The 13,235-nt window shown below is 47.5% G+C and overlaps 1 protein-coding gene across 1 annotated transcript in view; it reads right to left on the reverse strand.

Moving 5' to 3' along the window:
* Window positions 1-12,973, reverse strand: part of LOC121446933 (integrator complex subunit 4) — a 57,110-nt gene extending 44,137 nt beyond the window's left edge. The window contains exons 1-4 of the mRNA XM_041649835.1: window positions 12,786-12,973; window positions 9,492-9,686; window positions 6,750-6,867; window positions 3,570-3,676 (exon numbers count right to left, since the gene is read on the reverse strand). Coding sequence (XP_041505769.1) covers window positions 3,570-3,676; window positions 6,750-6,867; window positions 9,492-9,686; window positions 12,786-12,839 — 474 coding nt within the window. The 5' untranslated portion in view covers window positions 12,840-12,973. The remainder of the gene's footprint in view (window positions 1-3,569; window positions 3,677-6,749; window positions 6,868-9,491; window positions 9,687-12,785) is intronic.
* Between the last annotated feature and the right edge of the window lie 262 nt (window positions 12,974-13,235).

The raw sequence follows: 13,235 nt of genomic DNA on the forward strand, positions 1-13,235 counted from the left end.
GAAGAGAGTAACTTGACAGCGGAGAAGGCAGCCAGCAGAGAACTAGTGAACCAAAGCCAAAGTAAACATCATCAGCACTGAGCAATTAAAGCAATGTATCCCTAAGACTATGCAGTGATGACTGCTTCAGGGCTACAGCATTTTTGTGAAAGATAAGGCAGTTTTAATATAATCAAGAGAACTCATTAGGCAAATACAAATTCAAGGATGTTCTACAAAGTAATAGTTCCTAAGTTATCAAAATGTCCAAGTTATAAAATCAAGAAGATACTCAGGAATTATTCCAAACTCAAGATGACCATTAACATGTGAGAGTTAAAGGTACTCTGAACCAATCCTTTTTATTTCTTCGTTTGTTTTTCCTTTTTGAGACAGGGCTTCTCTCAGTAGCCTTGGCTGTCCTCGAACTTGCTCTATAGGCTAGGCTGTCCTTAAACTCACAGAGATCCACTCCCAGCATAAGCTACTGTTGGACTCTAGCGTCCAAACACCGAGAAGGAGTCGCCCCCAGAGACCATCTCACACACCACAGCCGATGTAAAAGCATGAGGATTTTATTAATTCTGTCATGACAGGGTCCCTCGGCTTCCCGGCCAACGCACCAAATGTAAGACTTTAAGACAATCCTGAAGCCATTTTTGACAATTCTGAATCCTCTCAGCCTCTGTGCCATAGTGCTTCCCCTCCTCCCCTGGGAACCAAGGACCTAACAGCTACACTCGCACATACTCAGTTCCTGAACAATTACCCATATATGTATGTTTTGATTCAGTCCCCTGGGAAATGGGGTCAAAATGACCTCTTACCTCATCTGATCTGGCAACAGCTCTCCAGTCAATTATTGGTAATAGTCCTTTCAAATAAGCCAATCAGAATAGTCAAAGAACAACCCCCCTTGCTTCTGTGGCCCCTTTAAAAGTAGACTGTACCAGCTATTCGGGGTCCCTTGGCTTCCCGAATGCTGGGGGACCCTGTCATGACAGAATTAATAAAATCCTCATGCTTTTGCATCGGCTGTGGTGTGTGAGATGGTCTCTGGGGGCGACTCCTTCTCGGTGTTTGGGCGCTAGAGTCCAACACTACCACCACTTCCAGGCTTGATTTTTGAGACAGGGTTTCTCTGTGTAGCCCTGGCTGTACTGGAGCTTGCTCTCTAGAGTGCTTGATTCTTTCTCTAAGAGACATTTATGCAGGCAAATCCCAGAGCCTGGAGCTTACACACTAGCAATACGCACAGTCAGTGCTGACTCTGAGGCACTCCCGGTATCTTCACGGATACACACTTGAGTGTTCTAGATCTATACGCACAGTCAGTGCTGACTCTGGGGCACTCCCAGGGTCTTCATGGACACACACTTGAGTGTTCTAGATCAATGAGGCATCATGTTGACATTTTACTTTCAAATGGTTCATCAGAAAAAAAAAATCCAAGCTGGGTGGTGGTGGCACATGCCTTTAATCCCAGCACTCTGGAGGCAGAGGCAGGCGGATCTCTGTGAGTTCGAGGCCAGCCTGGGCTACAAGAGTGAGTTCCAGGGCAGGCTCCAAAGCTACAGAGAAACACTGTCTCAAAAAATAAAAAAAAAAATAAAACAAAGCAAAACAAAAAAAATTGGGAGGAGAGAACCAGCTCCACAAATTATTGACTTGACCTTTGTGCATGTCCCCCCCACACACAGAGAAATATTTTTGTAAATGTTAAACCCTACCCTTATGTCTCCACAAAGCCCCACATAGAAATGGTCAAAATATCCATGAAAATACGACAGTGGAACAGAAGAGTAAAACCCAGATAATGACCATCAGTTTTTCAAAGTGACTTATTTATACTGCGCATAGAAGCTTCATTTTTCACAGCCAAACTGGTAACGGAATCACCCCTGAAAGGTGAGTCACACCTGTTACCCACACCTCATCTGTCTGCACTGACACCTTAGCCGATCAAGGCCGCCAGGCAACAGCGGTACAGAACCAACATATTACTCCATCTTAGCACACTGAACCATACCTTCAGGCAGCAAACAGAATTCTATGATGACGTCCTTCCCGAAAGGTCATCATCAAAGCCTGCCAAGCGGACCTGGGGCAATGGCTAAGTGAATAAACTGACTGCCACACAAGCACGGAGACCCGAGTTCCAATCCGCCCTGTAGGGGCACCCGGTGAGCAGGGCACAGACAGGTGGGTCCGAGGGGCTCACAGGCCAGAAGAGACAACTCCAAGTAAAAGACCTTGTCTCAACAATAAAGTAGAGAGCAGCCAGGCAAGGACACCTGGGCGGGACCTCTCACTCACAGGCACACACAGGCAAATGCACCTCCCCAACCACGGGCACACACAGGCAAATGCACCTCCCCAACCACGGGCACACACAGGAAAATGCACCTCCCCAACCACGGGCACACACAGGCAAATGCACCTCCCCAACCACGGGCACACACAGGCAAACGCACCTCCCCAACCACGGGCACACACAGGCAATGCACCTCCCCAACCACACACACACACTTTAGGACACCCAGGTGCCAGTCGCCTGTTGTGCACTCTGTCAGGTCACAAAGTGCCACCATTTCCACATTAACAGTAAATACCCAAACCACATCTTGAGTAACAGCAGTAGTCTATATCAAAAGTAAGGACAGGTTGGTATGGTGGTCCACGTCCTAATCCCAGCACTTGGAAGGCATAGGCAATGACACTCTGTGAGTTTGAGGCCAGCCTAGTCTACAGAGCAAGTTCTAGAACAGCCTGGGTCAGAAAAAAATAAATAAATAAACTAAATCAATTTAAGACAACTTTCTAAATGATTCTCACAATCTACCCACATGGTCCATCTTTCCGCTGCTTTAACCCAATTACTGTGATTTCTCACAAGAATCATTACAGTGGGGCCAGTAGGTTGGCTCAAAGGCTGTGGCAGCCAAGTTCAATACCAATCTTGAAAACAACAAGGTGGAAGGAGAAAGCCAACGCTTACAAGGTGTCCTCTGACTTCCAGTATGTGCCATGACTCTCCTGTTCCCCACCTAACACACACATAAACACGCTTGTTTTAAGGAATAACTACCGCACTTAGCTTTACTTCCCCCCAACACCAACGACTAAAGAGAGCAGCATTCAGCCACTGAGTGTCCTTCCCTCCTCTGGAGACTACACCGGGCAGTGTTCACAGTCAGAGCGTCCTTCCCTCCTCTGGAGACTACACCGGGCAGTGTTCACAGTCAGAGCGTCCTCCCCTCCTCTGGAGACTACACCGGGCAGTGTTCACAGTCAGAGCGTCCTTCCCTCCTCTGGAGACTACACCGGGCAGTGTTCACAGTCAGAGCGTCCTTCCCTCCTCTGGAGACTACACCGGGCAGTGTTCACAGTCAGAGCGTCCTTCCCTCCTCTGGAGACTACACCGGGCAGTGTTCACAGTCAGAGCGTCCTTCCCTCCTCTGGAGACTACACCGGGAAGTGTTCACAGTCAGAGCGTGAGCCCTACCCTTCTCGCTCAGAGACTACACCAGCGGCGTTCACAAAGCTCCCACAGGCTCTTGGTTCAAGAACAAAGACCAGTATACTCTTACCTTGCAGGCCACATCCACTAAGCGCACCTGGGTAGCTTGATTGTCTGGTAGTTTACTGCCTATTGCAAGCAGAGAGTCTAACAGTTGAGCCAGGACTTGGTGAGACTCTAGGAAAGAGAAAAGGCTGGGTTACAAAACTCCTAGAGATCATTGCCAACACTAACTGATTTTGGGAGAAATGTTGATTCTTATTTATTTATTAAAATTTGTCACGTATATTCTACTGCCTACTTTCATCCCTTCAACTAAAAGCTAAATATTCAAAGGAACCTAGTCTTGAAAATCTGAGACTTCCACAGGACTGGGCATAGTCCCGTGCACAAAGCAGGTCCTCCAAAAACATTTAGTATGTGATGAATTCAATAGCCTTCCACAAGGAACTAGGGCTTGGCTGGTGAATCAGAAAGGTTGACTAAAGCAGGAAAACATCCCTGTGTCAAAACTCAAACAAACAAACAAGGTACTCTGAGCTGGGTATGGAGGTCACGACTTTAATTACAGCACTTGGGAGGCAGAGGCAGGCAGATCTCTGAGTTTGAAATCCTGTTTGGAAGAACAAAAACAAAAGAAAACAAAAAAAGGTACATGATGGGGCTGGGGATATAGCTTCAGTGATAGAGCTCTTGCCTAGCAAGCACAAGGCCGTGGGTTCAATCCTCAGCTCTGGAAAAAAATGAGGGGTGGGGGTCATGTGAGGAGAGAAAGAGACTTTACAACAAAACAACAGGCCTCCCACGGCACCTACCCTGCCCTGGGTAGCTCTCTCTTCACGTTTTCAACTCTTCCCCTTGCCTGAGACAGGGTCTCATGGGGCAGCCGACTCCCAGTTAAAACAGAAGATGCAGAACTCCCGATCCTGCTGCCTCTGCCTCCTGCACAGGATTACAGGGGTGCCATCTAGTACAACCTCCTGACTACCCAGAGGTGTCCTCCCAGTCTTCAGGGGATCCTAATAATCCTGAGTGTGACTCCGTCTAGAGTCTGTCCTGCTCCCCAAGAGAACTGCCCATCTCTTCTTCACTCTCTTTCCTACCACATGAACCAGAAACAGAAAGACACTTGAAGACAAAGACCATGCTTCAGACCCCTCCACGGTCTCAAAATCTCAACAACTCATCATGTGCTCAATAAATACCCAGTCAAAGGCAAAGAGCCGAATTAAAAGTAACACAGCTAACAAACAAACTCTGTGTCAGTTTTCTCAACCAGATCATCCTCTTTCCGAGCAGGCCCTTCTGGAACGTCTTTACTTGTGTGCATGTCCTGATGGATTGGGTGTCTGACAGTGAATATTACACAGATCTGCTGCCGGCTGAAATCACTGCCTAAGGTGACCAGGAGTTGTTTCATAAGGAAAACATGTGAAAGCAGTAGTAAAACTTGAGCAAACACACAAAGCACACACATGTGTGCATGTCCTTCCGTCTTCAGAATGCAGTCCTCATCATGTTGGTGGCTATAAGGGATTTCAGGTAGTTCAATGTTCCTGCGCATGTCAGGAGTTTAGTTCTGTGGTGGACACTTGTCCACCATGTCAAGGCCCTCAGTTCAAACTGCAGAAAGGGCTCAAGTGTGACACAAGCCATAGATACGAAAGGAAATGTCAGGAAACACAAGAGGCAAAAACATCCCCACTGCCACCAAACGGATTTATTTCCTTAGAAAGACAACTTTATATAACATCCATGAAAAGCTAACAAATCAAAAATCAAATCTAAATCTTGAATCCTGGGCTAGAGAGTGTACTCCCACCCCAGGGACTGAAACTCATTTCCCAGCACCCCTATCAGGCAGCTCAGAACTGCCTGCCTGTAATTCTGCTCCCAGGGAGCCAACACCCATTTCTGGCCTCCAAGGACACCTGCACACGTGTGGCATACACACATACACACACAACAATGCCACTACAGTCTGGACATTTCCACAGGGACAGTAAATGATGCCCCAATATCAAACCAAATTCCCCAGAGGTACCAAATACTTTACAAAATTTGGTTTGGTCATTGTAAGCCCTCAACTAAAACCTTCACATTGTCCACCCTCTAAAATACCATTCAATTCCTCAACTCTCAAGACCAACATCTGACTTCAAAGTATCTTACCACTCTCTGCTGATGTGTCAAAAAATGCGATTCAGTTCCTTAAACATCCCCAGATCTCTGCCTTTCATAGACTTGTTACCCTACCTCCCACAGCCCAGGCTGACCTGGGACACACCCCTAGCTAAGGGTGACCTTGAGCTCCAGGTCCACCCTCCCTCTAGGACTTAGCCTCCACACCTGACTCCACCTCTCTTGGTTAGGGTTCCTATTGCTGCAACAAAACACCACGACCCAAACAAAGTTGGGAAGAAAAGGGTTTATTTGGCTTATACTTCAGCATTGCTGTTCATCACTGAAGGAAGCCAGGGCAGGAACTCATGCAGGGCATAATCACCAGAGGCAGGAGCTGATGCGGAGGCCATGGGGGCAGGGAGCTGCTTACTAGCTTGCTTCCCATGGCTTGTTTAGCCCACCTTCTTACAGAACCCAGGACCACCTGTCCAGGGATGGCACCACCTACCATGGGCTGCCCCCCTCCCCGCAACCTCACTGATTACGAAATAAGAAAATGTCTTAAAGCTGAATCTCATGGCATTTCCTCAACTGAGGCTCGTTCCTCTCTGAAGACTCAAGCCTGTGTCAAGTCACACAACCACACTTAATCCTACCACTCAGAGAAGGAGGCAGGAGAGTAAGTGAGTGTAAGGCCCACCTAGTTTACATAGTGTGTACAAGGCCAGCTAGAGTTACACAGTAAGACCATGTCTTAAAAACACCAAAACAACAACAACAAAAAAAAACCAAAACAAACAAAACCAAAACCACCCCTCTCATAGAATACTTGGAGTTATTTTTTATTTATTTTTATTTTTTTATTTGAGACAAGGTTTCTCTGTATAGCTTTGGTGCCTGTCATGGAACTCATTCTGTAGCCCAGAACTCACAGAGATTGGTCTGCCTCTGCCTCCCAGTGCTGGGATTAAAGGTGTGCGCCACCACCATCCAGACAAGACCCTATCTTAAAAAAAAAAAAAAGTTTCTTTTAATAACAACCAACACAAAACTTGGTTGTAAATTCTTATGTATGTAAAGAACTAGACTTCTGCTCTGACCACACAGCCTTTAAGTGACAACGTACTTTCATTCTGTAGGATGTTAATGGTGTCATCCATTATGCAGTCTGGAGAGAATCCTGCCGTCTTTGATAACAAGCCCAACAATGATGCAATTTTCAGTCTCACAGATGGATCATTTTCCTAGAAAAAAAAAGCAACTGTCATTTGCTGTTCTGCTCTGAGCTATTGAACACACAGAACATGGGAAACCCACACCCAGAGGAAATTCACAGATCCAGCTATACTAGAGCTTCCCTTCTGAAAAATAACTCATACAACTCAAGACACGTCCTCTACCACTGTGACACCCCGTACTGCAAGTGAAAATGCTTATGTCTTCCTAATGTTGCTAACTACTACCACTAAAAGAGCGTGCAGCTGACATGGATGTCAGAGCCGCTTTCCCCATGGACAAGGCAGGCACTGGATACCATCGCTGCTGGAACCACAGCTCATGGAGTGTCATAGAGAGTGGGAGTGACCAGGGGCTGGAGAGATGGCTCTGAGGCTAAGAGCAATGGCTGCTCTTCCTGAGGTCCTGAGTTCAATTCCCAGCACCCACATGGTGGCTCACAGCCACCTGTAATGAGATCTGGTGCCCTCTTCTGGCTTGCAGCATATATGCAGGCAGAACACTATACATAAGAAACAGATTAAAAAAAAAAGTGGGAGTGACGTCCACCACCGTGATCACTAGGAAGAACCCACATCACCAACATTTGCGGATCACCAGATCCTGTTTAGAAGGTTGGGACAGGAGAGTGGAACTGATCAGCTGCAAAGGAAAAACAACAACAAGATGTCTTGTCAGCTTGACGAGCAGGGGGTCAGTCGCCAAGGCGGCTGTGGTAGGAAGTTTCTCCCCTTTCTTCCCCACACTGTACAGTCAAGAGTGAGGTGCAACACCAGCACTGAGAAGAAGATAAATGAAGATACAAACTTGGGGGGGGGGGTGCCTCATCAGTGTTGACATTAAATCATCTTTCTATGCCAGTGACCAAAGTATTTAAACCGGGGTTGGAAGAAATCAGACTGCCATCCACATGTGATCACACCACCCGACCCCTCACCTACATATTTGGGGTTGTGCTTTCCTTCTTTATTTCCCATTTATTTGTGTGTGTTATGTAGGTACAAGTGCACCACAGCACATGTGTGGGGGTCAGAAGACAACTTCTGAGTTGGCTCACTGCTTTCACCTTGTTGAAAATGGGTCTCTCTTGTTTCTGTTGTGCTACACACTGCAAGCTAATGGGTCTACAAACTTCTAGATGGTTCTCCTGCTTCTGCCTCCATTTCTCCATAGGAGTGCTGGGATTACAGATGTGCCACGGCATCCAGCTTCTGTTTGTTTGTTTGTTTGGTTGGTTGGCTTGGTTTGGTTTTTTGAGACAGCGTTTCTCTATGTAATAGCCCTGGCTGTCCTGGAACTTGGTCTGTAGCACAGAATGGCCTCGAATTTACAGAGATTCACCTGCCTCTGCCTCCCACGTGCTGGGATTAAAGGTGTGCGCCACTACCGCCCTGCCAGCATCCAGCTTCTTTATGTGGATTCTGGGAATTAAATTCAGGACATCAGGTTTACATAGCAAGTGCCTTTACCCCACTAAACCAACCTCCCTGGCCTAGGTTTTGGTTTTCTGAGATAAGGTCTGCTTCTATAGCTCAAGATGTCCTGAAGCTCACTGTGTAGCCAGGCTGGCCACAATCTCTTAATCCCCCTGCCTCAACCTTCCCAGCACTGGGATTACAGGCATACACCACCACACCCAGCCCATCTATTTTGTGAGGAAGCAACCAGACACAACTAGGCCTCAAGCAAGGGGAAGGAAACAGATATGGTTAGAAGACCGAAGATCCTGCATGCTATGCATTTAGTATGACATTATTTTGAAATCATCATTTTTGTAAAATTAATCTTAAAGTATAAGTGCAAAAAAAAGAGACAGTCTACATGGGAAGTAGAAAAAGACAAGATCTCCTGAGTAAATTGGGAGCAAGGGGACCTTGGAAGAGGGTGGAAGGGGAAGAGAGAGGCAGAAAGGGGAGCAGAGAAAAATGTAGAGCTCAATAACAATCAATAAAATTAAAAAGAGAGAGAGAAAGAGACAGTACTTTGTACTTTGAAGCCAGCCAGAGCTAGTATAAAGACAAACACATTGCAAAAATGAATATAGCCAGGCAGTGGTGGTACACGCCTTTAATCCCAGCTCTTGGGAGGTAGAGGCAGGCAGATCTCTGTGAGTGCGAGGACAGCCTGGTCTACAAGAGCTAGTTCCAGGACAGGCTCCAAAAGCTACAGAGAAACCCTGTCTCGAAAAACCAAAATGAATATAAATAGGAGCTAGAGATGGCTAGGCAGTTAAGAGCAGCTGCGGCTCTTACAGAGGACCTCTGATAACTCCAGTCCTAGGGGGTCTGACGCCACCCTGCGCTGTTAAGAGGGCGACTAGAGCAGGTGTGAAGGCCTTAAATCAACAGGACAGCAGGATAATGGGCGGAACACAGAAGAGACACGGCTGACACCAACTCTTCCTTTGTGCCCTCACTCCGCTCTACGTAGAGTTCACTGTCCTCTGGGCAAGCCATTTGCATGTCTGTCTCCACTTAACCACCCTGCAAGCTTCTGCAGACTGCGCACCTCGCCTCCATCTTGGCATCCATGGTGCCTCGAAGAGGAATACCTTCCTGCTTCTTGGCACTGCGAACCCACTCTGCAAGCAGGCACAGCCCAGCTCTGACAAGGGACCCCACCAACTGCTTACCTTATAATAATGCTCCAGGAGAATCCTGACTACCCCCTCCACGCTTTCAGCCTCCACGGGCTTCCTGGCAAACTGGAGGAGGTACTGCAGAGCGTCTGCTGGGGAGCTGGCTTTGCACAGGTCGATGTGGAGGGCGGCAGACTTGCTAGGCTTTGTCAGCCGGAGCTTCTTGGTGGCGATTTCCTCCTGCTGTTGCTGTAAGAAGGCAAAGAGAAGATGTGAAAACAGAGACCGCAAATTTAACTTGGGCTCGTCGGATGGAAATAATTTTTCCTCTCTAACACACGCGCTTAGCTAATGGAACTTCAGAAACACAGTATCATAAGGCCAGTGAGATGGCCCAGTCGGTAAAAGTGCTTGTTACCAAGCCTGCCAGTGACCTGAGTTCCATCACCAGAACCCACTCTTACACACACACACACACACACACACACACACACACACACAGAGGTACAAAAGAAGTAAATGTTTAAAAAAATGCTGCTATAGTTCCTTAAGTCCTAACAAAATATGCAGGTATAGAAAAATGTCATAATCACTAATTTTCTTTATTCTCTAACATATTATTTTAGGGCAGGTGGCAATCATCTCCCTCAAATTTGCTCTATCAGGAAAATTGTAGTCAGGAACATTATATGACATGAACAAAGCAGCTCTGAAATCATGAGTATTCTACTTCCTTGACGCTTTCTCCTCTCTATGAAGAGCATGCCAATACCCTTTCAAGGGGTTCCGTGAGAAACGTAAATTACTCTGTTTGACTGTACATACATGTGATAAGCACTAGACACACACGGGTCCCCTCTTCCTCCTCATTTTCCTAACAAAGAAAGAAGCACCAAGAGGACAAAGATTTCACTTCCTCGCTCTGTGCTAACTGTGCACACAACACTTTAAAGTGAGTTTTCTGCCGGCTGCGTGTGGACACCTGCGACCTCGGCGCCTGGGAGGCAGAGGTGGGAGGCTCTGACACCAGATTTAGTTCTCAGAGTTACCTGGACTGCAGCTGGCTCAAAACCGAGGACTGACTTTCTCTCAGGGGATATGTAAGGAAGGGAATAATCTCTGCCGTGGTCAGTACTGTTTTAGGGAGCCAGGTCCCATTACTCCTGCCATCAGGGAACATGCTGGTGGGGACGCACGTACACTGACACCTGAGCAGCACCGGGTGACAGGAGCCAACAGGAGAGCACAGCACAGCGGCATGGGAGCAGCAGCAGAAACTAACCTGAACCTTCAGTCAGGTCTTGAAGCAAAAACACAGAGCCACTCGGAATACAGGACACAAAGAAATGGAGAATGGCATACATTTTGTGTAAAACAGACATCTGCATAAGTTCAGAGATGTAGGGGAGAAAGCAGCGACACTATGTAACAACATAATTGCTTTGAATGCCTCCAACGTAAAAAACAAAACAAACAAACAAAAAAAAAGCAAAACAAAGCAATCAACCTTGTTAGGCTCCACCTATACTTTCCACAACAGAAAGGAACTGGGGTGGGGCTAGAGAGATGCTTGGTGATTTGGAGCACTGGCTGTCATTCAGAGGACCCAAGTGCAGTTCCCAGCACCCGGGTCAGGTGGCTCACAAGTATGTTTAACTCCAGCTGCAGTGGTATGCAAACACATGGGACACATTCACACAGACATATACACAAATAGAAATAACCCTTTAATGAAGATACGGGGAGGGGGCTGGAGAGATGGCTCAGTGGTTAAGAGCATTGCCTACTCTTCCAAAGGTCCTGAGTTCAATTACCAGCAACCACATGGTGGCTCACAACCATCTGTAATGGGGTCTGGTGCCCTCTTCTGGCCTGCAGGCATACACACAGACAGAATATTGTATAAGTAAATAAATAGTTTAAAAAAAAAAAAAGATACGGGGAGAGGGAAGGGAGGAATACAGAATCAAAAATTCCAGAAAGGAAGCCATGGGTGCGGAAGCTCTGGAAAGCTGGACCCCCTGACCCAAAGTTCAGAACTAATTTCCCTGGAAGCTATCACAAGAGGCTGCTGGGAATGTAGCTCAGTTTGTAGAGTAAAGCCTAGAATGTTCGAGACCCTAGGTTCAATCCACAACCCTGCATAAACAGGAGTGCAGGCAGGCTTAGAAGCTAATAGTCAACCTCAGCTACACAGCAAGTCTGAGGCACCCGAGCTCTATAAGGACTTTGTCTTTAGTTGGTTGGTTTTTTGTTTTCCAAGAGAGATTTTCTATGTAGCCCTGGCTGTTCTGGAACTTGCTCTGTAGACCAGGCTGGCCTTGAACTCAGAAATCTGCCTGCCTCTGCTTCCTGTTTTAGGATTAGAGGTGTGTGTCAACACCGCCTGGCCGAGAGATGACTGAGGGCTAAGAGCACTTGTTCTCACACTCCCAGCACCCACACGGTGCCCCACAACAGTCTGTAACTCCAGTCTCCGGTTCCAGGGGCGCTGACACACTGTTCTGGCTCTCTGTGAGTTCTAAGCCAGCCTGGCGTACAGAGTGAGTTCCAGGAAAGGCTCCAAAGCTACACAGAGAAACTCTGCCTCTAAAAAACAAATATAGAAATAAAAATAAATAAAAAAGAAAGAAAAGAAAAATATCTAAATGCTGCATCACATTTTATATATACATGTATAGATACGGAAGGTTGAGATGCAGAATGAAGATTCACCTCTTCTACAGACACGCTACAGAACAGTGACTGTCCTGACAGGGCTTGGTCCACCTATCTTTCAAAAACTCCGACGGAGGAGGACGAAGAGGCAGTCCTGTGACTCTCGCCTGCTCTGTCTGGGGCCAGAATTCTACAGACTCCTTGGTTTATTTTCCCATTTGTCTCTGAAGCGAGGGAGCGAGAGTTAGGGGGATTCTGCCACCAGCTGAGGACAGGAGGATGCAGACGGAACCCGATCTGGCACGACCGAGCGGTGAGAGATCAGAGTAAGGTAACCGAGAAGGGAGTTTGAAAAATTACACGGCACTTTATTTCTCCTAATAATAATCTTGGTGATGGTGTGTGGTTTTTGGTGTGTGTGACTTGTTTCTAAAGTGGGCTGGGAGTGTGATTCAGAGGTAGAGTGATGCTTAGTACGCGTAGGACCCTGAATTCTATCCCCAGAACAAAAATAAAGAAAAAAGAAAGAAGAAAAAAAAAAAGTCAGACTAAACGCGAGACCAGCGGCCTCAACCTCACACGCCCCCGACGCGCAGCCGGAACCGGACCGGGTCACGTGAGCCTGGACGCCCCTGTGGAAGCACAGCCTGAGGCGAGGACGACCTTCCCGCGCCGACTGCCAGCGCTTACCTGAACCACTTTCGTGAACTCCTCATACACCCGCTTTTTCAGGTGCGCCGCCATGGCTGCGCCAGACCCTCTCGGCTTCCGTACTCTGGGCGAGCGCGCGTGGCGGGGGCGGGGGGATCCCTTCTGTCACCCCAAACTCCGCCGCGATCCCACAAGGCACTGCAGCTCCAGGATAGAGAGGCCGCTTCCTGAAGCTCGACTCCCCGGCCACCCGGCTGCCTTGGCTCCAGCGGAAACGGAAGTCCGGGCGCGTCCTGAAGGCGGGACCGAGTCGAAGGCTGAGGCGGGCGGTGCAGAGCTGGACGTCAAACTCTGAGGTGTGTCCTGAGAAACAAGAAAACCTGGAAACCACACAAAATATAGGCAAAAGCTTCCTGGAGCATTAGTGAAAGGTTTGAGATCATTTTCCTGAATGATACTACTATAAGACTAAAGATTTAAGAATGCTGG

Source organism: Microtus oregoni, unplaced genomic scaffold, assembly GCF_018167655.1.
Source record: "Microtus oregoni isolate MIOR12 unplaced genomic scaffold, Mior012 000000F_ref0000247, whole genome shotgun sequence".
In the NCBI taxonomy this organism is placed as follows: Eukaryota; Metazoa; Chordata; class Mammalia; order Rodentia; family Cricetidae; genus Microtus; species Microtus oregoni.